The sequence below is a fragment of the Saccostrea cucullata genome, unplaced genomic scaffold, assembly GCF_032062105.1.
Source record: "Saccostrea cucullata isolate Sc308-1 unplaced genomic scaffold, CSIRO_AGI_Scuc_v1 ctg4068, whole genome shotgun sequence".
NCBI classification, from domain to species: Eukaryota; Metazoa; Mollusca; class Bivalvia; order Ostreida; family Ostreidae; genus Saccostrea; species Saccostrea cuccullata.
Window position 1 is genome coordinate 16,125 of NW_026937560.1, and position 25,044 is coordinate 41,168.

Below are 25,044 nucleotides of genomic sequence, written 5' to 3' on the forward strand. Positions count from 1 at the left end.
CCAAAAAATTGGAGAAAGACTAACCTACGAGGAACCACTCCGAGGAAGACCTCCACTTTCTCCGGAAAAACAACTGTTAATAGCATTGTGGTACCTTGGCACCCAATCAACTGTGTTGGTGACAGCTGATAGATTTGGCGTTACGGATTTCAGTGTTATCAGAGCACGCCGAAATGTTGTAGAGGCCCTTGTTTCTGTTGGACCCAGGGTAATAAAATGGCCGAATAGAGACGAAATTGAAAATATAATTGTAGGTTTTAGAGATATTAAAGGTTTTCCTGATGTTATTGGGGCACTGGACGGAACCCACGTTCACATAACACCTCCCACAAACCACCCGGAACAGTACATTAATCGAAAGGGGTTCCATTCTCTGCAGCTACAGTGTGTTTGTGATTCTAATTTACTATTTATACATGCTTATGTAGGATGGCCAGGGAGTGTCCACGATGCTCGCGTTCTTAAGAATTCGGATCTGTGGGACAGTGGACCACAACTGTGTGGAGGAAAACATCTTATCGCCGACTCGGCATACCCACTTCAAGAGTGGTTACTTACACCTTTCCGACGTGTTGGAATACTGACAAGGGAACAAACTAACTATAACATTGCTTTGTCAACTACACGGGTACTAATAGAAAGAGCGTTTGGACTTCTTAAGGGACGCTTTAAGCGCTTACAACACATTAACGTTTCCGGTCTAGTGCATACATGTGATATCATAATGTCATGCTGTGTTTTGCACAATCTTTGCATTTGCCAAGGAGATTTATTACCCGAGTACTTTGACAACAATGAGGATCAACAAGAAGTTTTGATCAATGCTATCGGGAACGTTGCTGGAGTGGTCAAGAGAAATCAAATAGCGCATCGCTTATTGCATCCTGGAAATAATTAGCTACACTTGTTACATGTATAAGTGGAAATGGAACCTGTGTACTGCTTTTGATGTGTGAACCTTAAAAGTATATGAATTATGAAAACTTGTAACTAAAATAAAGCAGATTAAAACACGAGTTGATCTCTATATTTGTATCTTTTTCTTTTTTAACCAAACAAAAAAGTCACAACTTCTCATGTATCTGCATGTACAAAATTAAAAGGTTAAATCTTTAAAATTTCGTAATAAAAGTAACAAAATAATTAACATACATTTAAACACACAGAAAACAGAAATTCTAGGTTTATCAGGAAAGATATACTCAGTCTTTCTCCAAAAATTTCCCTAAACATCTCTAACTTCTTTTCCTGTATTTTTCCAATTAAAGGGTTAAATGATTAAATTTTCGTAATAAAAGTAACAAAATAAGTAACATACATTCAAACACACAAAAAAGCGAAATTCTGGATTTATCAGAAAAGATTTACTCAGTCTTTCTTAGGTCCAAAAATTTCCCTAAACATCTCTAACTTCTTTTCCTGCATTTTTTCCATCTGATCCATGAACAATTTGAATCTTTGATCCTGCCTTTCGGACTCCTCTCTCAAAAATTCCGTAATTTCTGACCTTGGACGCTTCCTTGGCTCTTTAGAACACTTTGGCGGGTCTTCCTTTGACACCGAGTCATCTGATGAGGAAGAGGCTGCAACTCCCGCTGCTGACGTCAGAGTATGCGTGGGTTTAATGTTGGGATTCCCTTTGGTTAAGTCCCCCAGTTCCTTTTCAAAAGGATGGTGTTTTCTTGCTGTTCCTGTCTTTTTGTTATTATCAACGACATTCTTGTAACCCCTCATCAGTGTTTTGTATTTGTTCGTTACCTGTGTTTCTGTCAGGGCAAGGTTTTTCTCCTTGTTCAGATTACGGGTAATTTCCTGAAACATTTTCTTTTTGACCTGTTTGGGGTTTTCCTTTTGGTGTGCATGTACCTCATCAATCAATGACTTTGTTATTTCAGGTGTCCATTTAAATGAAGCAGCTTTAGAAATGAAAAAAAAAAAAAAATTTTTTTCAAGTGCAACTAAAAATGCATATTTTTAATTAAACCTGAAGAGTTCTTAATTTAGAAATAGATCGTTATTTTTTTTACCTGTATTGTCATCATCATCAGAGGTCTGACTGGTCAGCTCTGACTCCTCAGCTGTCTGCTGGATTTCCTCTACGGTTTGTACGGGTTCAATAGCACCATCGTCATAAACTAGTATGTTCATTACTCCAGGGCTTTTTCTTTGGAATTCTGATATTTTCTCTTTAAAGTCTTCCTCTGCCAGTGGATCTACAAAAACAGTGTGACAAAATACAAAATACATGCAGTTATATTTGAAACACACCATATTCAAGTTGAGTCAATTTTAAAATAAAATCAGAAATCTTCAGTTATACCTATTGAAATCAACACTGCTTTAAGTATTACTCACCAGTTTCGATTTTTGATGCAAAATGCAGAGGAAGTAGTGCTGTAATGCTTCCTTCAGGCGTGTCAATTACAAACGGACGTCTGTAAATTATAAAAAAAAAATCAGTTTTTCCCCTAGAGGTCTTTCAAACCGTCTGCACAATATTGGACAATATTTTAAGTTTATACATTAAATAAAAAAAATAAATACCTGGTAAGCTCCTCCATCTCTTACGCACACCTGTTGCAATATATTTCGTCTTTTTTGAATAGCACCCCTGCTTCGAATCCGTCACACGCAGCATGAAATGCTGACTTACAAAATTGACACCTTAGGAAAATCCTAAAACAGTTATAAATCTTCGTTTTAGATAAGATAAGATAAGATAAGATTTGGAAAAGAGTTCATGTTCTTTAAATAGAAACACATCGGGGTTTTTTTTCCTTCAAAATAGTAAAAACTTCTTTTTTTTAATTATCTAAATTCTCATTGATAATGAATATTACATGTATATGTACTTGTATTCTGCGTCAAAAAAACTTTCACGGCCTCTGTATCTTTTTCTTGTACTTCAAATGCCGGAATCGATACTGGAGTGGGACAAAGACCGCAGATATAGCACTTCCAATTTTGAATGTTTACATCAGACTACAAATAACATTCAACTCATTTGTTGGCATTTATCAATTAATGTTCATATTTTTGTCATTATCTTAAATGTTAACTTGCAATTAAAGTATATATTTATATTAAAGCTATATTCTGAAATTTTATATATCCGAGGTGTGAAACAAAGGTACGCATGCGTTTTGCTGATTACTATTATGTAAGTTTCTATTGAAAGACATACCCCCTCCAATTTTTGTACAGTAAGCAGTTAGCTTAAACCCTTTTGCCTATACACATAAAAGTATCAAGGTTTTACAATTATTTATTAGCTGAAAAGGGAGCCCCCCCCCCCCCTCTTTGACGCAGAAAAATATCAAACTTGTTTAACTTTTTAGAGGGCTATAGGCATCAAATGCCAATTATTACAAGCACTTAGTAGCTGTCTTCTCTATCAGGAAAATGGGTAAAAAATGATGTAATATATATTTATAAAGCATTTACATGCATTCATATATGAGTATTCATATAAAAATATCTATTCATGGTCTAAAGTATTTGTTGATTTTTGCCGCGAAAACATGTTTTTATTGATTGTGAAAAATACCACGCATTTCAATTAACTCCTGGACATGCATTGAAGGCTTACTTCATTGCTACATTCAACAAACTACAATTAACTCAACAAATACTCGACAGTAATCCTCAATGTTAAAAAAAAATCTTGCAATTTTTCAAACTTACCATTTTTCGGCCATATTGAATTTTGTAGTGCAATTTCCAACACATGCCCTGCACAGGGTGTAGAAGGTGTACACCAAAAGTGTACACTTTTTCACTTGAATACGGAAAAGTGTGCACCGGGTGTAAGGTGTAGACAAATCAAGCGCGCCCCAAGTTGGCTATGAGTTTACATTCAAATATTGTTATAATGACAAGATAAGTTACATATTGATTTATATTTACAATAATTATGAGAAATCAGAGTATGTAAGAGTATATGAAAAAGAAAATTATTATTTATTCGCCGAGATTCATTTGTACAATTTCACAGGGACGTCATAATCGAATTCCCGAGGCTCTGCATACAGTGATCTACCTTTGGGTAGCCCTTAACCTAGTTGCGTTGTCAGTTGATGCATTTTTGGTATGAAAAAACGTCGACCAAAATGTAGGTCATGCTGACCTACTTTTGACATTTATTGCTATATTTAAGTATTTCAGGTACTTATTAATTTAGAATCATCAAACTTTGTCAGTTGATGAATCTTGGGTGTTCGGAGATCTTTGACCAAAAAGTATGTCACGGTGATCTATTTTTGACATTTTGTGCTTGTTTTTAAGTATCTCTGGTACTTATTGAATAAGAATCATCAAACTTTCTCAGTTTTGGCATCTTTGGTTTTCGGAGAATGTCAACCAAAAAGTTGGTCACGGTGACCTACATTTGATATTTTATGGCTATATTTAAGTATCTCGGATACTTATTGGCTTGGAATCATCAAATTTTGTCAATTGAGACATCTTGGGTTTTCGAGAACATCGACCAAAAAATAGGTCACTGTGACCTACTTTTGACATTTAATCTCTATATTTAATTATCTTAGAGACTTATCGGCTTAGAATCGTCAATTTTTTTCAGTTGGTGCATCTTGGGTCTTAGGAGAATGTCGACCAAAAAGTAAGTCATGGTGACCTACTTTTGAATATCTCAAGTACCTATTGTCTTAGAATCATCAATCTTTGTCAATTAATGCATCTTGAGGCCTCAGAAAATTTCAATCGAAAAGGAGGTCACTGTGATTTAAGAATTATCTAACTTTGTCAGTTGACGCGTTATGCGTCTTATGATAGAGCTGGAGGCTTCAGATAGAAGTGATAGGTTGTACAATTTATCAGAAGAGCGATTCAAGGCCCCTGGGCCTCTTGTTTAATCAGTCGGTCAGGAGAGGGCAACCAAACATTGAAAGATGACCTTATGTATATTAATCCAAGTTTCGAAATAAGATTGCACAGGAAACCTTCTTTCCCCAAATATTATATTGGTATAAATGACATCATTTACAGAATTTTTTTTTAAAATAATGTTAATCTGAAAAATAATGTATATTTCACTATTATGAACCTCAAAGCTTGTGTTTAAAGCCAATGCCTGGCTATGATCACTTGATGTTTTGTGTTAAATCTGTCTTAGTCAAGACGCTTTATCGACTTTGTCAGTGTCTACCTAGTTGAAATGGTAATAGGTTCATGATTTGGGTCAACTTTCAGAGGACTGTTGCCCCAGTGTACATGAAACTGAATTATAATTATCACATTTACAGTATAAAAGTAGAAAATTGAAAGAATTTAATCCAAACAGAAAAGGCATTATATTATCAGAATTACATGGAGACAAGAGAATCTGGTTTGCCATAATTTATATAGTGTTAATTTAAAACTGTTCTGCAGTGAAATTCAAAGTCCCGCACTATCAACATATCTTTCACAAATCAACGTGTTATAGACATTGTGTTTTTAAAATAAATTTATTTTTTTTTTTAGGAAATTTGATCAATTAATAAATTTAGGCACAGAAAAAATAAAGAGTGCCTTTGTACAGCCTTCGGGGGTAACCGTCTTCGTGCCTTTCGACAACGCCTTCCAAAAAATTGCGAACATCCCCTGGGCAAATCTTACCTATAACCAGACATTAGCGGACATGGTAACTATCTCTGCAACAGTTGTACTATTCTAAGATGACTAAAATCTTAATTTTTCATGCTCAACCTCAAACATTTTTACATGCAAAAATTATTTAAATATTTTAAAAAGGGGGAGTAACTGTTTTTATATTTTTTTTTGGGGGGGGGAGGGGGGAATTGAGTTGTTGCCATATGCAACAAAATGTGCTATTTCCAGAAGATTTTCATGAAAACATTTTTTAATCCTGAAAAATACTTAAAGAAAAATTGCAGTTTTGTTACGAATGATAAAATAGTTTAAAAAAAAATTCAGATTTTTTTGGCATCATTAATTCTGACAAGAATAACTATTACCAGAATTAAACGGTAATTTCTGATGCAAGTAACTCTGAAAATATAGGCTGGAAAAATTCATAGATGTCTTTAGCCAGCCTGTATGGATTAGGAAGATTTCACTAGAACCAGATCATTATAGCAACGGGGCTGTGAAGCAACATTTGTTATAGCGCCGGATCAGTATTAGCAATGTATCATCATGATACTGGATCTTTATAGCAATAGATACTTGTGACTATGGATCATTATAGAACCGGATCATTATAGCAACTTATCAACTTGTAGAATCTGGTCCATTGACGTAGCATTGATTTTAAAAATGAGGGAGGGGGGGGGGCAATCCTACCTGAAAAAAAAAACTGGACAAGTCAAAAAAAAGGTCAAACTCCTTAATCCTATTTTTTTTGGGGGGGGGGAGGTAGGTAGGACTTCTCTTGGTGCCAAATTTTCACATATAATACTACGTTACCCTTATTTGATATTACTGTAACTACAAGTGGGGGGGGGGACCAACCAGCACTCTGTTAACATTTTATATACTAGTTGTAAAAGTTACGTCTGAAAAAAATAGGGGGGGGGTCTGTTGCTACGTGCCTGTGGTCATATGTTTGATTCATTTCTGAAGCTTTGGTTTGCGGTGCATGTACCTGTGATATAGCAGTTTTCGGTAGATAATTTTATTGTGTTTTTTCCAGGTTATTCGACTGCATATTTTGATGCTCAACAACACAGTAAGAATTGCTTCTTTGCCAGCAATGAGCGGATACGATAGTCGTCAATACAGACAAACCATGTATAAAAACGAAAGAGTCATTATCTATAATGACAGAGATGGTAAATACCGTATAAGCAGAATTTTTAGCGAGGATTTAATTTTGGCATTATAAGAGAGGGTGCTAAGGTCGCTAAAATAAAATATCGCTAAAATTAATTGCACTTTATTTGTAAAAGCTTCTTTAGAGAGCTTTTTAAAATCGCTTGAATAACATTTCGCCTACAATAAAATACCTATTTTTAAGGACAAATCGCTAAATTTGCGTCTCGCTAAAATTTCCACTTATGTGGTAGTTGTGTGTAGGTTTAGATAAATAAGGCACGTGAAAAAATTAATCTCTTTTTCACAGAACAAAAACTGGTTTAATTTTAGATATAACATTTAGAATGGTTTCTCTCTTCTATATCTATTTCTTGAGATCGAAACCTATTGTACAGGCATTGTAAAAAATCACAGAACTTTTTTTTCAGTTCTTTTAAAGTTTCATTCTATTTTGTAATATTATAATTATTGTGTCTGCTTTATTTTAAATGTTAGCAGTCTTCCAAACGAATTCAATAAGGAGAACAGTGAATGATCTATTCCTTACCTTTCCAAAATCTTTAATTGATAATACTTTTTTGAGAAGAGAAACCGTGCAACGTATTAACTAAAATTTCTTTTCTAGAGACATGGGTTCAGGATGGTAACGTGAAAGCTCGCATAATCAAGCCGGACATCGAGACGGTAAACGGTTTGGTCCATATCATCGACTCTGTACTGGGCATTCCCTACCTGGATCTTCCCATGTTGATCTGCCATGATATCTTGTTGTTGTAAGTGCTGCTAATTGATATTCATACACATGTTCAATGATCATCAGATTTAACTTTATTCCTGGCCTAGGCGAATGAAAAAAATATGACGCCTCCAATAACAATTTTTGTTGATATCATTGTCTTTCACAATCTTTAGCTAGGGGAATAAATTTATTTCTTAAATTGTAGGCGCACATACGACTTTATGATAAGAGTTGGTTTAAAGAACTACCTGACGGACCGTAGATTCACAGCAGAGACGTGCAGTTTTGAAAAATCCGGCTATCCCTTTAATTACGTATCAGCCGTGCATACTAACCAGGGCACGGCCTGTCCTATGTACTGTATCCTGGCCCCGTATCAGAATCAATACCCCTGTAACACTCTCCTATGTCAGCCCACCCCCTGCCCCACATACTGTGCCCAGGAAATTTACCAAAATCAGTACCCCTGTAATACAGCTATTTGTATACCTCGGGGGTCTTACTGCCCCTCCTACTGTTCGCAGCCCGATTTCGCTAATACCCAGCAATGTCTTGTGAGTTGTAACGGGAGCTCAACAACGCAGTGTCAGTATGTCACGTACTGTAGAGACCCCAGCAATGCCAACAAATCTCCGTGCAACACGTATCCGTGCAACATGCTAAACACAGGGACACAGAGTGGCGCAGATTACGACATGGGATGTTGCGGAACGAGCAGAGTGGCATGTGAATTCACAGTCTTCGTTCCCAATTCTAGTGCTGTAGACTATTTTTCACTGTCGCTTAATGGTGTCAGAGTCATGATAGACACACCACGATTTCAGTATGTAAGTGAAGATAAAAGATGCTCATTGAACAGAAGTGAATTATTTTTTTTATTATCAAGAAAGGGAGATGAATTATATGAAAGTTTTCAGAAATAAAAAAATAGCTTGAATGTAAAGTTCATTTTTATAGAGGGTACCAACCTATATAATTAATAAAAGAGAATCCATTCTCTGTTAAATCGATAACTAGGGTTCGAAAATGTTTTTAAAATTATTTTTTAAAACGTCAATTACAATGTATTTATGTTGATGCTCAAAGAAAGAAGTAGGGCAAAGAAATGAATTTCATCCAATCTTCCGTTAAAAAAATCATAATCTAGTATTTGGTCCGAAAAATACAGTATTATAAAAGTATCTACTCTTTTATAAAAAATGAAATACATCTTCATGTTTCTTGCAACTACTCCTTCGCAGATTTATGGTTAATAAGAATGCAATTTAAAGAAAAGAATATTGATCTCTATATTAATAATTGTTATTATTCATCCAGGATTGTGTTAATAAATGATGTTTAATATTTTTAATTTTGTTTTCAGTTGTTTAAGCGGCTCATTGCTCCTGGTAGAATTTACTTAGAAAAACTTGCAAATGGTAACCACCAGATAAAAATGCTAAATGGCGAGACAATAAATGTCTCTAAAGCAAACGACAGAGGTAATTATAGTTTGTTTCTTGGTAATTACAGTTTCTTGTCCTTGTAATTACAGTTTGTTGTCTCGGTAATTACAGTTTCTTGTCCTTGAAATTACAGTTTGTTCTCTCGGTAATTAGTTTCTTGGCCATGTAATTACAGTTTGTTGTCTCGGTAATAACGGTCTAGTATTGTAATCTTGGTAATTATAATGTGAGTAATGTTAGTATTGTTATCTCTGTTATAACTTATTTGTTATTTTGTAAAGCAATTAAGTAATGTTATCCAGGTAACTACACTCCAGTAATGTTATCTAGGTAATTACACTCCAGTTATGTTATCCAGGTAATTACATTCCAGTAAAATATCCAGGTAATTACACTCCAGTAATGATATCTAGGTAATTAAACTCCAGTAATGTCATCCAGGTAATTACAATTCAGTTATATTATCTAGGTAATTACACTCCAGTGATGGCATCCAGATAATTTCACTCCAGCAATATTATCTAGGAAATTACACTCCGGTAATGTTATCTAGTTAAGTACACTCCAGTAATGTTTTCTGAGTAATTGCACTCCAGAAATGTTATTTAGGTAATTACACTCCAATAATATTATATAGGTAATTACACTCCTGTAATGTTAACTAGGGAATTACACCCCAGTAATGTTTTCTAGGTGAATACACTCCAGTAATGTTATCTAGGTTAATACACTCGAGTAATGTTATCCAGGTGATTACACGCCAGTAATGTTTTCTGAGTAATTAAACTCCAGTAATGTTATTCAGGTACTTACACTCCAATAATATTATCTAGGTAATTACACTCCAGTTATGTTTTCTAGGTAATTACACTCCAGTAATGTTTTCTTTGTAATTACACTCCAGTAATGTTTGCTAGGTAATTACACTCAGCAATATTATATAGGTACATGTAATTACACTCTAGTAATGTTATTAAGGTAATTACACTCCAGTTATTTTTTCTAGGTAATAACACTCCAGTAATGTTTTCTGAGTAATTACATTCCAGTAATGTTATATTGTGAATTAAAGTATAGTCTTGTTATCTTGGTCATCACAGTCTAGTTTTGTTGTCTTGATAATAACAATTTAGTTTAATATCTCGGTAACTATAGTCTAGTTTTGGTGTCTTTATTAGTGACGTCTATCATTGTATCTCAGTAATTACATGTTATATTGGTAATTACAATGTTAAGTCGAGTAACGTTAACTGGTATTAATTTCTCGGATTGTAATCTAAGCAAATACAATTAATCCATGTTATCTCCGTAAATACAGTGAAACTATTTTTTTCTCTATAATTACAATCTATTTTTGTTAATTATCTCTCGGCAATTACAGTCTAGTATCATTGTATCGGCAATTAGTCGTCAGAAAGTTTTATCTCAGTAATTACAGTTTAGAACATATATGATCATACCGGTAAATACAATCTATTCTTGTTGTCTCTGCATTATCATATTATTAATTACAATTTAGAATTGTAATTTCGGTCATCACAGTCTAGTTTTGTTACCTCGGTAATTACAGTCTAGTTTTGTTATCTTGGTAAATACAATTAAGTATTGTTATCCTGGTAATTACACTCTAGTTTTGTTATCTTTGTAATTGCAAATAAGGATTGTTTTTTCGGTTACTACACTGTTGTACTGTTATCTAAGTAATTAAAGTCGAACCATTTTTGTGACATTACCATTGTGTAAACAATACAATGTGGCTCATTAAATCCACTTCACATTTTTTTTCTCTATCAGGATGTAGGAAATCAAAGCATGTATAAACAAAGAAGAAAATGTAAATAAAAGGTTTTGGAACTGAATAACAGTTCAAAATAACTTGGAATTCTTTTTTTTCGGAACGGGAAAACAAATGTATATAGTAGTGTAAGATACACATATATGACATCCTACTAGCTTGGGCTAGTAGGTTCATCTTTTAGCTCAATTCGTAGAGCACTGAACTGGCAAGCCAGAGTCCCGGGCTCAATCCTTAGCAGAAGTACAAAATCATCTTAGTTATATAATGACCTTGTATGTCTGACTTAGTTATATAATGACCTTGTGTGTCTGACTTAGTTATATAATGACCTTGTGTGTCTGACTTAGTTATATAATGACCTTGTGTGTCCGACTAAGTTATTTAATGACCTTGTGTGTCTGACTAAGTTCTAAATTACCTTTTGTGTCTGAGTTCGTTATATAATGACCTTGTATGTCTGAGTTAGTTATATAATGACCTTGTGTGTCTGAGTTAGTTATACAATGACCTTGTGTGTCTGATTAGCTATATAATGACCTTGTGTGTCTGACTTACATGTAGTTATAGAATGACCTTATGTGTCTGAGTTACTTATACAATGACCTTGTGTGTCTGACTTCGTTATATAATGACCTTGTGTGTCTGACTTAGTTATATTATGACCTTGTGTGTCTGACTTAGTTATATAATGACCTTGTGTGTTTGAGTTACATGTAGCTATATAATGACCTTGTGTGTTTGACTTAGTTATATAATGACCTTGTGTGTCTGACTTAGTTATATAATGACCTTGTGTGTCTGACTTAGTTAAATAATGACCTTGTGTGTCTGACTTAGTTATATAATGACCTTGTGTGTCTGACTTAGTTATTTAATGACCTTGTGTGTCTGACTAAGTTCTAAATTACCTTCTGTGTCAGAGTTAGTTATATAATGACCTTGTATGTCTGAGTTAGTTATATAATGACCTTGTGTGTCTGAGTTAGTTATACAATGACCTTGTGTGTTTGAGTTAGCTATATAATGACCTTGTGTGTCTGACTTAGTTATACAATGACCTTGTGTGTCTGAGTTAGTTATACAATGACCTTGTGTGTCTGACTTAGTTATATAATGACCTTGTATGCCTGACTTAGTTATATAATGACCTTGTGTGTCTGACTTAGTTATATAATGACCTTGTGTGTTTGAGTTACATGTAGCTTTATAATGACCTTGTGTGTCTGACTTAGTTATATAATGAGCTTGTGTGTCTGAGTTACAGTCCCTGAAACGTTCTACTTTCCCATTTTTCCGTTCGTTCACCGTTCGTTCAGCGTTCGTTCACCGTTCGTTCAGCGTGCGTTCACTTTTCGCTCTTCGTTCACAGTATTGCGTTCACCGTTCACCGTGCGCTAGCGTTCACCGTTCACAAAACGTTCACCGTTCGCTCTTCGTTCCGTTTACTTTGCGTTCACCTTGCGTTCACCGTTCACTTATCGTTCAGTCTTCATTGTCATTCGGAACTCCGAAGTGAAAGGACTTATCTTTTTGATGGTAAGGATTTACATGTTTTTTAATTAAATAACTTAGATATCGTGTTTGAAGAATAATTATTATATTGCAAAAATTATCTATGATATTTATATTTCTATTGTTATAACTCAGCTGTTACTTATTTCATGAAATTTCTCTGGAAAATAATACATTAAGCACCTACATGTATGTAGAACGATGCTAAAATATTAACTTTAAAAAAGGGCAGTGTACAAATGCTTCACGCATGGCATCAATTTGTTGTAATTTTAAAGAGGACAAATTATTAATGGATGTATAATAATTAATCCAAGTCTTTTACAGGACAATAATATATAAAAAATTATTTCTACAGTAACACGTATTTTAACTACATGTAGGTTTGAGAATTATGAACAGTACTGCAAATATTCAGTTAATTAAATATCTTTAAAGCTAATTAAATTGATGGTGTGGTTTTAAATTTCAGAAAAGACCAAAATGTTTAAAATAGTCTATTATTAGAAAAGGAAAATTCCTTCCTTCACCGTACCTAAACATATGTTTAAATACTGTTAATCACTTTTTATTCGCGAGAACTTTATTTTCGCGTAATTACGCGAGACGGTATGCTCGCGAAAATTTCATTCTCGCGTATAATAGAATTTCTTAAGATTATATAGAGCAATGCCCACAGTTCGTGAAAATTTTGTCACGCTAATTAAGGGTCAATGAGTATCTCGCGAAAATTAAGTGATCTTCAGTATATGTTTGCCATTCAGTATAATTAAGACCCCCCCCCCCCCCCCCCCGGTGTCTTTTTTCCCGAAATAAAATTCTTATTGAGTTTTTTCAGTATATTTTAATCAATATTTAATTTGTATTGTAACACAAGAAAATCAGTCTTAAAACCAACATCAAACAGTCATTAAACAATAGTGTTTTAGAATAAACTTGTGCCGACAGTAGTATTTTAAACTGGCAGGGAATATGTTTCAAATTCAAGTTAAAACTTAATCCAATTACTTTCTTTCTGCAGGAATGCTAAAATCAAATCTAGAAATGATAGGAAAAAATATTAAAACTTCTTGGAATACTAAGTGACTCTTTGCCGTTGGCATGTTCGGTGAAACGCAATTTCCACACCTCCACTGTGTCGAATTATTTTGATTGACAGGACATGCACGCTACTTGCACGGACTTCCTTTGAACTGTACGAACTTGATGATGGAAAATAAAAGCTAATGATTACGGTCAAATGGATTTGTTAATCTCAAAAAAAGATTAGCTTTACTGCTTGGAATATTTAGGAAAAATAATAAGAATTTTCATTTGATACTACAGACATCTGAGAATCGAGGGGGTTATCTCTCTCTCGTACATTTCTCTGTTCAATAAAAACTATGACAGCAAATTACTTATTTAGTTTTGAAATTTTATTTTATTACAAATAACTTGAATGCCTCTTTCCAACACCTTGACCGAGTATAATCACGGCCGGGAAATGTCTACAGATACATGAAGAAGTTAGCTAAAATAATCGTCATAAAAGAATACAAAAGGCACATAAATATAGAATATTTTGCATTAGAATTTAAATAAAACGAGAGTTTTATGCAGTACGATAACAGTCAATGTCAACAGATAATTGTGAATTTAAAAAAAAATCCGTTATTTTACTCAGAATCGCTTTGGCACGGAAATACATGTACATGTATGGTTGTTTCAACCGCGTACAATGTAATTAATTCATTCTATAAGTACTAGTTTTATCATCAAAGGTCCACATTATTTTATTAGTGAAAAGAATAAGCATATTTACTATATAGATAGATTAATTTTATATTTTATCTACTCGCGTTCGGAAAAAAATACACATGTTTTACGGCAATAAAATCGTGTTACAAAAATATCGATTAAAACATAGGTATATACATGTACAGAACAAAAATGTTTTTAATATTTATTTATTTATTTATTTATTGTTTATTTATATTTAAGCACCTGAAGTTAAAATTATAGAATAATAGAATAATCTCAATCCAAGGAAAAGATTGGAGGCATTCCGAATAAATCGTTCATCTTGCGTTCACCGTTCGTTCACCGTTCACTTTGCACTCGCGTTCGCGCTCCGTTCGCGTTCTGCATTCACCGTTCACACATCGTTCACCAAGTTGCGTTCAGCGTTCGCACATCGTTCACCCACCGTTCGCTCTGCGTTCGCTCACCGTTCGTTCAGCGTTCGTTCAGCGTTCGTTCACCGTTCAGGTGGGAAAGTAGAACGTTTTAGGGACTGTAGTTATATAATGACCTTGTGTGTCTGAGTTAGTTATACAATGACCTTGTGTGTCTGAGTTAGCTATATAATGACCTTGTGTGTCTGACTTAGTAATACAATGACCTTGTGTGTCTGAATTACTTATACAATGACCTTGTGTGTCTGACTTCGTTATATAATGACCTTGTGTGTCTGACTTAGTTATATTATGACCTTGTGTGTCTGACTTAGTTATATTATGACCTTGTGTGTTTCAGTTACATGTAGCTATATAATGACCTTGTGTGTCTGACTTAGTTATATAATGACCTTGTGTGTCTGACTTAGTTATATAATGACCTTTTGTTTCTGACTTAGTTATTTAATGACCTTGTGTGTCTGACTAAGTTCTAAATTACCTTTTGTGTCTGAGTTAGTTATATAATGACCTTGTATGTCTGAGTTAGTTATATAATGACCTTGTGTGTCTGAGTTAGTTATACAATGACCTTGTGTGTCTGAGTTAGCTATATAATGACCTTGTGTGTCTGACTTAGTTATACAATGACCTTGTGTGTCTGACTTAGTTATGCAATGACCTTGTGTGTCTGAGTTAGTTATATAATGACCTTGTGTGTCTGAGTTAGTTATATTATGACCTTGTGTGTCTGACTTAGTTATATAATGACCTTGTGTGTTTGAGTTACATGTAGCTATATAATGACCTTGTGGGTCTGACTTAGTTATATAATGACCTTGTGTGTCTGACTTAGTTATATAATGACCTTGTGTGTCTGACTTAGTTATATATTAACCTTGTGTGTCTAAGTTAGCTATATAATGACCTAGTTATATAATGACCTTGTATGCCTGACTTAGTTATATAATGACCTTGTGTGTCTGACTTAGTTATATAATGACCTTGTGTGTCTTGTGTGTCTGACTTAGTTATATAATGACCTTGTGTGTCTGAGTTAGTTATATAATGACCTTGTGTGTCTGACTGGCACATAGAAAGTATGGGAGTGTAACGTACTTAAGCATTAAACAAACTCACACCTTCAATATTTTTATCTGTTTTTAGATGTACGGATTTACTTTGGAGATGCATCAGCGAATGTTATTTATATGGACGAAGGAGCTACTAACGGAGTCATGCATATAATTGACCAGTTGCTGTTCGTTCAGGAAGATATTACGAGAAACATTTCACCTCCAAGTAATAATTGAGTTTCAGATTGACAATATCTATGGGATTTTAGAAGACCACATCTTTATTTAAATCCACTGCACACATGTATCTTAGCTTTGTTGCCACGTTTTTAAATGTAAAGAACATTCCGTGCCATCGAGTCCAAGTGCTTTATTGAAGCCTAATGGAACCAAAGAACACATTAAAAAGAGAACAATTTTAAGATTTTATATACGAAAAAATCAATAGTTACTTAGTATTATTCAATCAAAGATAAAAATGTTGAAGTTTGTTACAAATTACTGCCAATATCGGTAAATAGTTCATGACGTTAAACCTAATTATGAGTTTTATGACCTCGTAACAAATTATTGTGTATACCCTTAACTGTACTGCGCATTTAAAGCAAATGCTATCTGATTTTGAAATATACTTTCATCGTCAATTTTTAATTTTTCAAACAGATTTTATAAACTAAGAGATTTTTGCATAAAGAGTATTGATTATTTTTCACACTTAGTACAACATGAGTATTTTTTAAATATACACAATTATTTTGAATATCATTATCAGGACATTTCATACAAAGTTAAGGAAAATGTTTTGTAGAATTATGTTCATTGTAAAAATGTTCAGAATGTGTATAATTTATTTCACATAAATTATACTTTAATAGAAGAGGTCATAGAAGAAGACGAAATGCGAAAGGGTTTTTGTTATAAAGACACTCAAACCCTTGGGATTCATACTGACTGTGATTCAAATTCTACAAGGGTTGTAATTGAAGAAGACTCGAAAGATGACAAAAAATGTCAAAACTCCCGTAACTCTGCCGATAGAAGAGTCATCTGTGTAGTGGGGGGCTATGATAAAGCGTACAGAATGTTGACGTTTACCTTGACATCTAACAACACAGAGAATTCTGGGAATTCAATCTTGGTTAATACCACGTGTGATGCCGGAACTGGTCAGAGGAAAAATATCACATTGTTTCCTTGTTGTAAGTATATCAGTTTCACATTCAAAAATGAATAAGATGAAAACCTTTTTTATAACGAGTTTCATGGATTTACATGTAGCAGAACAAGTTATAAAGAACACGCTTTTTAAATGTAATAAATTTAAGCTACATGTAAGAGCAAATCGTTTTCATTCCTCCTGTCTTTGAAATGCATGTATAGGGATACAATAATATTAAACGCTTATAATGAAGCAAAACTGTTTGCCCCTGGCTTTTAACTGTAAGTATATTTTACCGTATTAGTTGCAGAGTAAGGATACACGAGCTTCAATATATCCTAATTTTATCTTTCCTTACTTTCAGTTTCATGTTTCAAGGCAAATGTCACCCACAATGAAACCCATGCCGTTATTATGTGTCAACACAGTTTCTTCAACGTGTCAGAGCAGATAAGTATCATTGATTGGACTGCTGGGGTCCCTATAGAAACATGTAGATGGAACCAGAATACCTCAAGAACGGAGTGTGAGGTCCAAAATCACGGTATAATCTATAAACTAAAAATAAATGTCAAAAATCACGGTATAATCAATTGACTGAAAATAGATGTGTAAAATAACGGCAATTTATAAACTGAAAATAGATATATCCAAATTCACGGTAACATATTTACTGAAATCACGGTAATCTATTGATCAAAAAAAATGTGCATTTATTGAAGGAATTTTCGGAAATATAAAGGCTGTAAAGTTTTAGTAAGAAATGTAAATCAAATTCAAAGTATAAACATTAGTCGTCTCGTTTCAAGTAACCTCAATGTATAAAAACTTGTATAACTAGTGCTAATTGTAACGGGGACCGTTACAGATGTTCCCCAAACGCTCCCCAACTCTCTTTTGGTGCCATATTCCCTGTAAGCTTCATTAAATAAGACAAACTCTATGCATCTGAGATTTTAACAACATTTACAAAGAAGTGTACAAAAATCATTTAAACTTTAGCATTTCACGCGTGCACATGTGAATGCATTTGCGTCATGACCTTATCATCTTGTCTGCACAATCTATATTTTAATACACTGAATATTAAAGTATTAAATCCAAAATTATTAATAAAATACGCTCATTCAAGTGTATGTTTGATTTTACTCATTTCACGTGCACGCACGTGCATACATGAGCATGGTGACCATACCTTCTTGTAGAAGTCCATTACATCTATCTATGTTCTAAATTCCACCCCGTTTGGGTGAAAACTAAGAGAGTTATAGCTGTTTAAAGTTTCAGCCAATCAGATTGCAGCACATGTACACACACGTGTATGCATGTGCTTGGTGACTATACCTACTTGTAGAATTCCATTATATCTATCTATGTTCCAAATCCCATCCTGTTTGGTTGAAAAGCAAGGGAGATATAGCTGTTTAAAGTTTCAGCCAATCAGATTGCAGCGCACGTGCATGCACGTGTTGTCATGATAATTGCTTTATTTCATGTTGTAAGATATCCTAATACATGGCTATGTTCAAAATTTCAAAGGATTTCGTCAAAAAACAAGAAAGATATTGAGACTTTAGTTGCAGCCAATCAGAGCGAAGTGCACGTGCATGCGCGTGAGATCTTGCTATTTTCACCACGTTGTCATGTCTATACTACTAATATATCCTCACATTATGAGTTTCAAAGCATTTCATCTAAAAATAGAACAGTTGTGGCTATATCTATTATATTGGTCATTTCACGTGTTGCACGTGCACGCTCTTGCAAGCACGTGTGCGCAAAATGACCTTGATTCCGCAAATCTACATAACATGTCTACTAACCCTAAAAAGGTTTTACCTACATCGGACGAATAGTTTACAAGATCATTCCCGGACAAAAAAGTTCCAGGAAGAAGAAGAAGAAGAAAAATAATAATAATAATAACTAGTTCTAATTGTAACGGGGACCGTTACAGATGTTCCCCAAACGCTCCCCAACTCCCTTTTTGTGCCAATTTCCTTTAAAACCTTTTTTAATATGCTCAGTATCGCAGAATTTTATAGAAAGAATTTTAAAAGCTACAATGATATCAACTTTTTGTCATTTAACGCATTGCACGGTGATCATGGCATGTTGTCTAAACTATTAACATATCTTTATATTCCAGGAATCAATAAAAAGTCATAAAAATATAAATGTTACTGTTTTTCAAGTATATAGTTCATTTTTCGCATTGCGCTTGCGCAAGTACATGCAAGCACGTCCTTGCATTCAATTTTGATAGTAGTATCATGTAGGATTCCATTATACCTATTCATATTCTAAATTTCATCCTGTTCTGTTGAGAAACAAGAAAGTTATAGGCATTTAAGGTTTCAACAAATCAGATTGCAGCACACGTAAATTTACGTGCTTTCATGAAAATTCTTATAGATCATACTGTAGATCTTCATAATGTATGACCATGTTCAAAATTTCAAAGGATTATGACGTAAAACAAGAAAGATATTGAGACTTAAATTTCAGCCAATCAGAGCAAAGCGCACGTGCATGCGCGTAAGATCTAGCCATTTTGAGCATGTCATCTTGTTGATACTACTAATGCATCCTTTCATTGTGAGTTTCAAAAAAATTCATCAAAAAATAGAAAAGTTACGGCAATATCTATTATATTGGTCATTTAACGTGTTGCACGTGCGCGCTCTTGCCAGCACACGTGTATGTACATGCTTTCATGAAAATCCTTATATATCATGCCGTAGATCTTCATAATGTGTGACTAAGTTCAAAATTTCAAATGATTATGACGTACAACAAGAAAGATATTGAGACTTTAGTTTCAGCCAATCAGAGCGAAGCGCACGTGCATGCGCGTGAGATCTTGCTATATTGACCATGTCATCTTGTTTATAATTCTAATATATCCTTACAGTATGAGTTTCAAAATATTTCATCAAAAAATAGAAAAGTTATGGCGATATCCATTATATTGGTCATTTCACGTGTCGCACGTGCGCGCTCTTGCCAGCACGTGCGCGCAAAATGACCTTCGTTTGGCAACTCTACACAACATGCCTACTAACCCTAAAAAGGTTTCACCTAAGTCGGATGTATAGTCTACAAGATCACTCGTGGACAAAATTTTCCCAGGAAGAAGAAAAATAATAATAATAATAATAATAATAATAAGAAACAGAGTAAAAACAATATGTTCCCCAACTTCGTTTGGGGAACATAATAATAAGAAACAGAGTAAAAACAATATGTTCCCCAACTTCGTTTGGGGAACATAATTACCATACAATTTAAGGAGATTTGTAAATGGTTCGTTCAATGTCTCGTGTATTTGAGACATTTTTGTTGTGTAATCCTTTGTGCTTTTAGTACACTATATAGCATAATAGATTTGGATATTTAAAACCTGTACATTAAGTCACCTGTAACCGTACATTAAGTTGAAAAACTCTCAATTCTTACATTTAACTTAATTGACAGTTTTTTTTTCAACTTTATGTACAGTTACAAATAACTTAATGTAAGGTTTTAAAATGTATCAAAAATACATAAAATGCAATATTTTTTCTGACTTTATTAATGATTAAAACAGGCAATTTTTTTATGTACATGTAATACACAATTATACGTGAATATCAAACATTTGAATATGAAATGTTCAACAGTATATCATCTTTCGAAAAGACAAATCCAATGCAATAAAGACAAATGTAATATCCTGATGCATAATAATTTTAGAACATCCACATCCAGAAGTTTCTTTTTTTATAATTCACAAACGTCTAATCCTCTTCACAACAATTGTAAATGAATGCTAGATATGGTAGATCCATTTCCAGGAATATATCCAACAAATAAAAATATATCCAAAAGCAATTTAATTTAAAATGAGAAATGAAAATTTCCTGATGAAATGATAATCTTACTAGATGCACTACATTCAGAATCATTTTTTGAGACAGGGATAACAAATTTTCATTTTTTCCTTACACTTCCCATCATCTGAATCCCCCATTTTCCATGAATTAATTCATTTACTCCCTGTTGCTTTTTTATTATTGGTTCTATTGTACGTTTAAACTATTATAGATTTGTGGCAAGTTTTCTCTGTTTAATAGCTGTTCTTCAATCTCAGCTTCACACAAGCGAGTCGCCGCTCTTGTTCTCAAAGAATGTTTCGTACAGTGTCTTCAAATCGTGAATGTATACAAAGATTTGTGATATTTTAGTCTAAATTGGAACACTTACTTCAGAATCTGCTTACCTACACTACAGGCTTCTGCTTCTGCCTAACCTACTTTAGAGTATTTACCTCCCCCTGGCATGTATTTTGAAAGATACATTGCAGGTTCCAGTAAATGTTCAACCAAGCTTCTTTCGTTGCTTCTCACTAAAATATTGACAGTAGTGAAGGAAAAGCTTCAAGAGTACTGTGCAACTATATATTCAAGAAGTGGTGTAAATCAGATGTGGATACTTAAAAATTCTAAAGAACTTTTGGACAATTTTACATCACAAGACTTTACAAACATCAACAGCTTAAAAACTTACGACTTTTCAACTTTATACACAACAATTCCCCACGACAATTTAAAATCCAGGCTTTTTGATATCATTGACAGCTGCTTCTTCAACAAAAATGGAACTCGTAAATTTACTTACCTCGTCATTGGTCATTTGAAAAATTATTTTGTTAAAACAGATTCTGATTGCACACATAAGTACTCTGAAGTTGACTCAAGAAGATGCTTGAGTTTCTGATTGACAATATCTATGTGGTTTTTGGAGACCAGGTATTCCAACAATCTATTAGAATTTCCATGGGTACAAATTGCGCTCCGTTATTAGCAGACTTATTTTTATATTCATATGAAGCAGAATTTATGCGAAATCTTATGCGTGAAAAGAAGAAAACACTTGCTGTGGCCTTCAACTCGACATTTAGATATATCGACGACGTATTGTCAATTACATGTGTAATAATGTTTACTTCCATTCCTACGTCGATACGATATATCCTGGTGAGCTTGAGATAAAAGATACCACAGAGTCCGACACTTCTGCTTCATACTTGGATATTTTACTTGAAAAAGACACTAATGGTAATCTAACAACCAAGCTATACGAAAAACGTGATGACTTTAACTTTTCTATCGTCAATTTCCCTTACTTATGCAGCAATATACCTTCATCACCTGCATACGGAGTATATATATCTCAGTTGATTCGATACGCAAGAGCATGCCCTACGTATGAACAATTTTTTAAACGAGGTAAATTATTGACAAGCAAGTTGATGAAACAAGAATATCAACAGTGTCGTTTAAAGTCATCATTTCGTAAATTCTATGGTCAATAACAAGACCATGTCAGCAAAAACAATTTATCATTGAGTCCAATGCTGACTGACGTTTTTCATACTAATTGTTAGTCCATTATTTATACACTGAATTGACGATGGATTTTTTCCGTTATTTCCTGATCATGACAACGAGCACACGGCGGGTGTGACCGGTCGGCAGGGGATGCTCACTCCTCCATGGCACCTGATCCCACCTCTGATGTTTAGGAGGTCTGTGTTTGCTCTGGTCTTATTTTGTATATTGGTTAATGGACGTTGAGATTGAATACTGTTCGTTATCTCCATATCCTTCATGTATTACTTTTTCCATCCGATGAGGACACCTTCACTCATGAAGCTTTACATGGGTAGTAGTCAGAAATCAAGTGTGCTATCATTTAAATCTAAATTAACCTGGCACTGTCCATTAAGTTAAACAACTATTGTTTTCACCTCTCATTTTCTTGACAATAAAGTGTGTAACGTAATCATAGCAAATATCCGTTCTAGTGGAAGAAATATCTTATAAAAAGAGATATCAGTCTCTAAGTTTAAGAGATATCTCTTTCTCAAAGATATGTGTCTTTAAAATGAGAGATATTTCTTTAAGTTTGGATACATCTCTATTTTTTAAGAGATATTTCTGGAATTTCAAGATAAATTTCATTTTCCGAATAAATAGAAAAAGGGCTTGCCGTACACATAACAAACAGAAAAAAGAATATTATATGAACATGTAAAATATAATGCACATGACGAATGAGGAAGAAAAGAAGAACATTTATCTATATGAACATATTTATAATACAATGACTGCGACGATTGGAGGTAAAAGAAAAACTTTATTGAACATATTTTAGAATTTAATGCACAAGGCATATAGAAATTAAAAAAAAAACTTTATACCAACACGTCATGAATTTCATTAACTTTTTACAGGACATCCTCTTGGAATTGATGGCTTCATTACAAAATATACCCCAGGGCTAAGGTTTTTATGCACTATGGACAGACAAAGCGTTGAACTGGTTTTGGAAGCAGGTAATTTAGATACTCTAAAATGACATATTTAATTGCGGTCAATTCTCGAGGTTTTAGGAAAAAAATATTGGATTGTGAGGATTAGATTTCGTGGTTGGAGAATGTTAAGTTAGAAATGCGTATTAAATTTTACACTTCGTGCTGGTAATGAATTCGTGGGTCTCTCCATTCAAAGAAAACAACGAAAATTAAACCCCCATGAAATAAGTGATTTCACAGTATACGAATATTCGTAATGCCTTAGAACACATACTTTTGCACTTCATTTAAAGATGATGCTAAACTCATGTATTTTTTATCAATCTTCTGATGGCATTTCTTCTAAATATTCCAATTCTTTTTAATGGTTTTATTCAATGTCTTAAAACTATTTAATTATCCAATTATCACTGCATTTAATGACCATCTGAATGTTGGATTCCAAACTTTTCTTATGTTCAATCTTTAATAGGTAAAATTACTAAGATTTTGAAAAAAATAATAATTCATCTAGTTTTATTTCTTTGATATTTTAGGTGGGTTAACAAGTGGACACGATGACCAACGGATTTGCTTTAGTGTTTATATCATTATATTTGTAGCTATGCTATTGTCAACTCTTAAATTAGCTTGATTTATTCATGTTTGGTAAATATGTCCTTTAAAGTAGTCTGATCCTCGGGTTTATAAAATTATTAATTAAGGAATCAAAAATACTCATAAAAGTATCCCTAAATCCACAAAATTATGTAAATTTATCCACAGTATTTCTTTAGAGTTAAAGATGAAAGTTAATCATATTTTATAGGGGAAGTTGTCAAATCTCCAATATTTTTGCAGAAGAAGCGAATTGGAATATCAGCAATGCATTTTCTAATTGCAAATTTATCAACATATATATTTTAGGTTAAAAAACGATCGGTATCCAGGCATTCAGAGAAATTGCCATGATTTTTATACTTGTTTGGTATTTTTTGTTTTCTATTTCCGTCATGTATTCTATAATACATAGTGTAAAAGACTTTTGCTATCATTGCAAGACGCCACAAATTACTTCTTGTTTCAACCATGCTAATAAGCATTGGTATCTAAGGCTGGATTTAAGAAAGTCTTATTTCTATAAAACTGTAATATTTTTTTTCCCTTTTATAGGGTACAAATGTCAACTTTTATAAGACCTTTTCTAAGACTTCCAAAAACCTTGAATCTTATAAAGATGAATGTAATGAAAATTGTTGCATAAAAAAATGTCATTTCCAAGGTTCATTTTGATGCATTTCAAATTAAATATTCATTTTTAGAGTTATCCTTCCTGGCTGATGATCGGATATCCTTAATCAAAGAAAGAGATTTATAAGTAAATTTTCCTGGAAAATACATTTCTACATGTATACCTTTTTTAAACTTACGCTTTATGTATATAACTTATTGTATTCACGAATACAGATATGTTGGACAAAATTCAATTCATTGAGAATAACAAAGGTATCTTTCAAATTGTAAAGGATGCCTACAACTGGCTAGTTATTTTACCGTTTTGTAGAGTCTTTCTATAGCTTAATTATTTTCTGTATGGAAATTTTGTATATGCAAATATATATCTGTATATAGACAAAATGATGTATATCCATGTATTCACCTAATTGCTTTAACATGCGATTCTAGGTTCCCCTGTCTTTGATATTTTATATGCACAATGTATACCAAGAATTATTAAATATTATTTATAAATACCGTTTGCCTATTTTAATTTATAAAGGCTCCTAGATTCTCAACAACTCTAATTCTGATATTTTGAAAGAACAAAACAATTTCTTTTAATAAACTTTATACAAATGTAGTGTCTACATAATTAAATCAATACAAACAAGACCTTATATTATTCATAAATGTAATTGGGGATTTATATTCAGGTCGAGGTGTATTTATTAAAAATTTCCATAGATCTCTCAGTATAATACATGTACAAATTAATACATTCCTCTCAGTTTGCAGTCAATACACACGATTGATCATTTGATTGA

General features: G+C 33.4%; 1 protein-coding gene and 1 long non-coding RNA gene across 2 annotated transcripts in view; both read left to right on the top strand.

Annotated features, from left to right (window-relative positions):
• LOC134248398 (uncharacterized) overlaps positions 1-16,737 on the top strand; it is a 32,167-nt gene extending 15,430 nt beyond the window's left edge. The window contains 7 exon segments of the mRNA XM_062730804.1: positions 5,485-5,644; positions 6,656-6,794; positions 7,403-7,550; positions 7,722-8,343; positions 8,880-8,997; positions 15,595-15,729; positions 16,379-16,737. Coding sequence (XP_062586788.1) covers positions 5,485-5,644; positions 6,656-6,794; positions 7,403-7,550; positions 7,722-8,343; positions 8,880-8,997; positions 15,595-15,729; positions 16,379-16,737 — 1,681 coding nt within the window.
• A 336-nt stretch (positions 16,738-17,073) lies between these two features.
• Positions 17,074-24,723, top strand: LOC134248396 (uncharacterized). Its single transcript, XR_009988043.1, has 3 exons — positions 17,074-17,206; positions 22,940-23,041; positions 23,557-24,723. It is a non-coding gene; the product is annotated as an uncharacterized LOC134248396 (long non-coding RNA).
• The last annotated feature ends 321 nt before the right edge of the window (positions 24,724-25,044 follow it).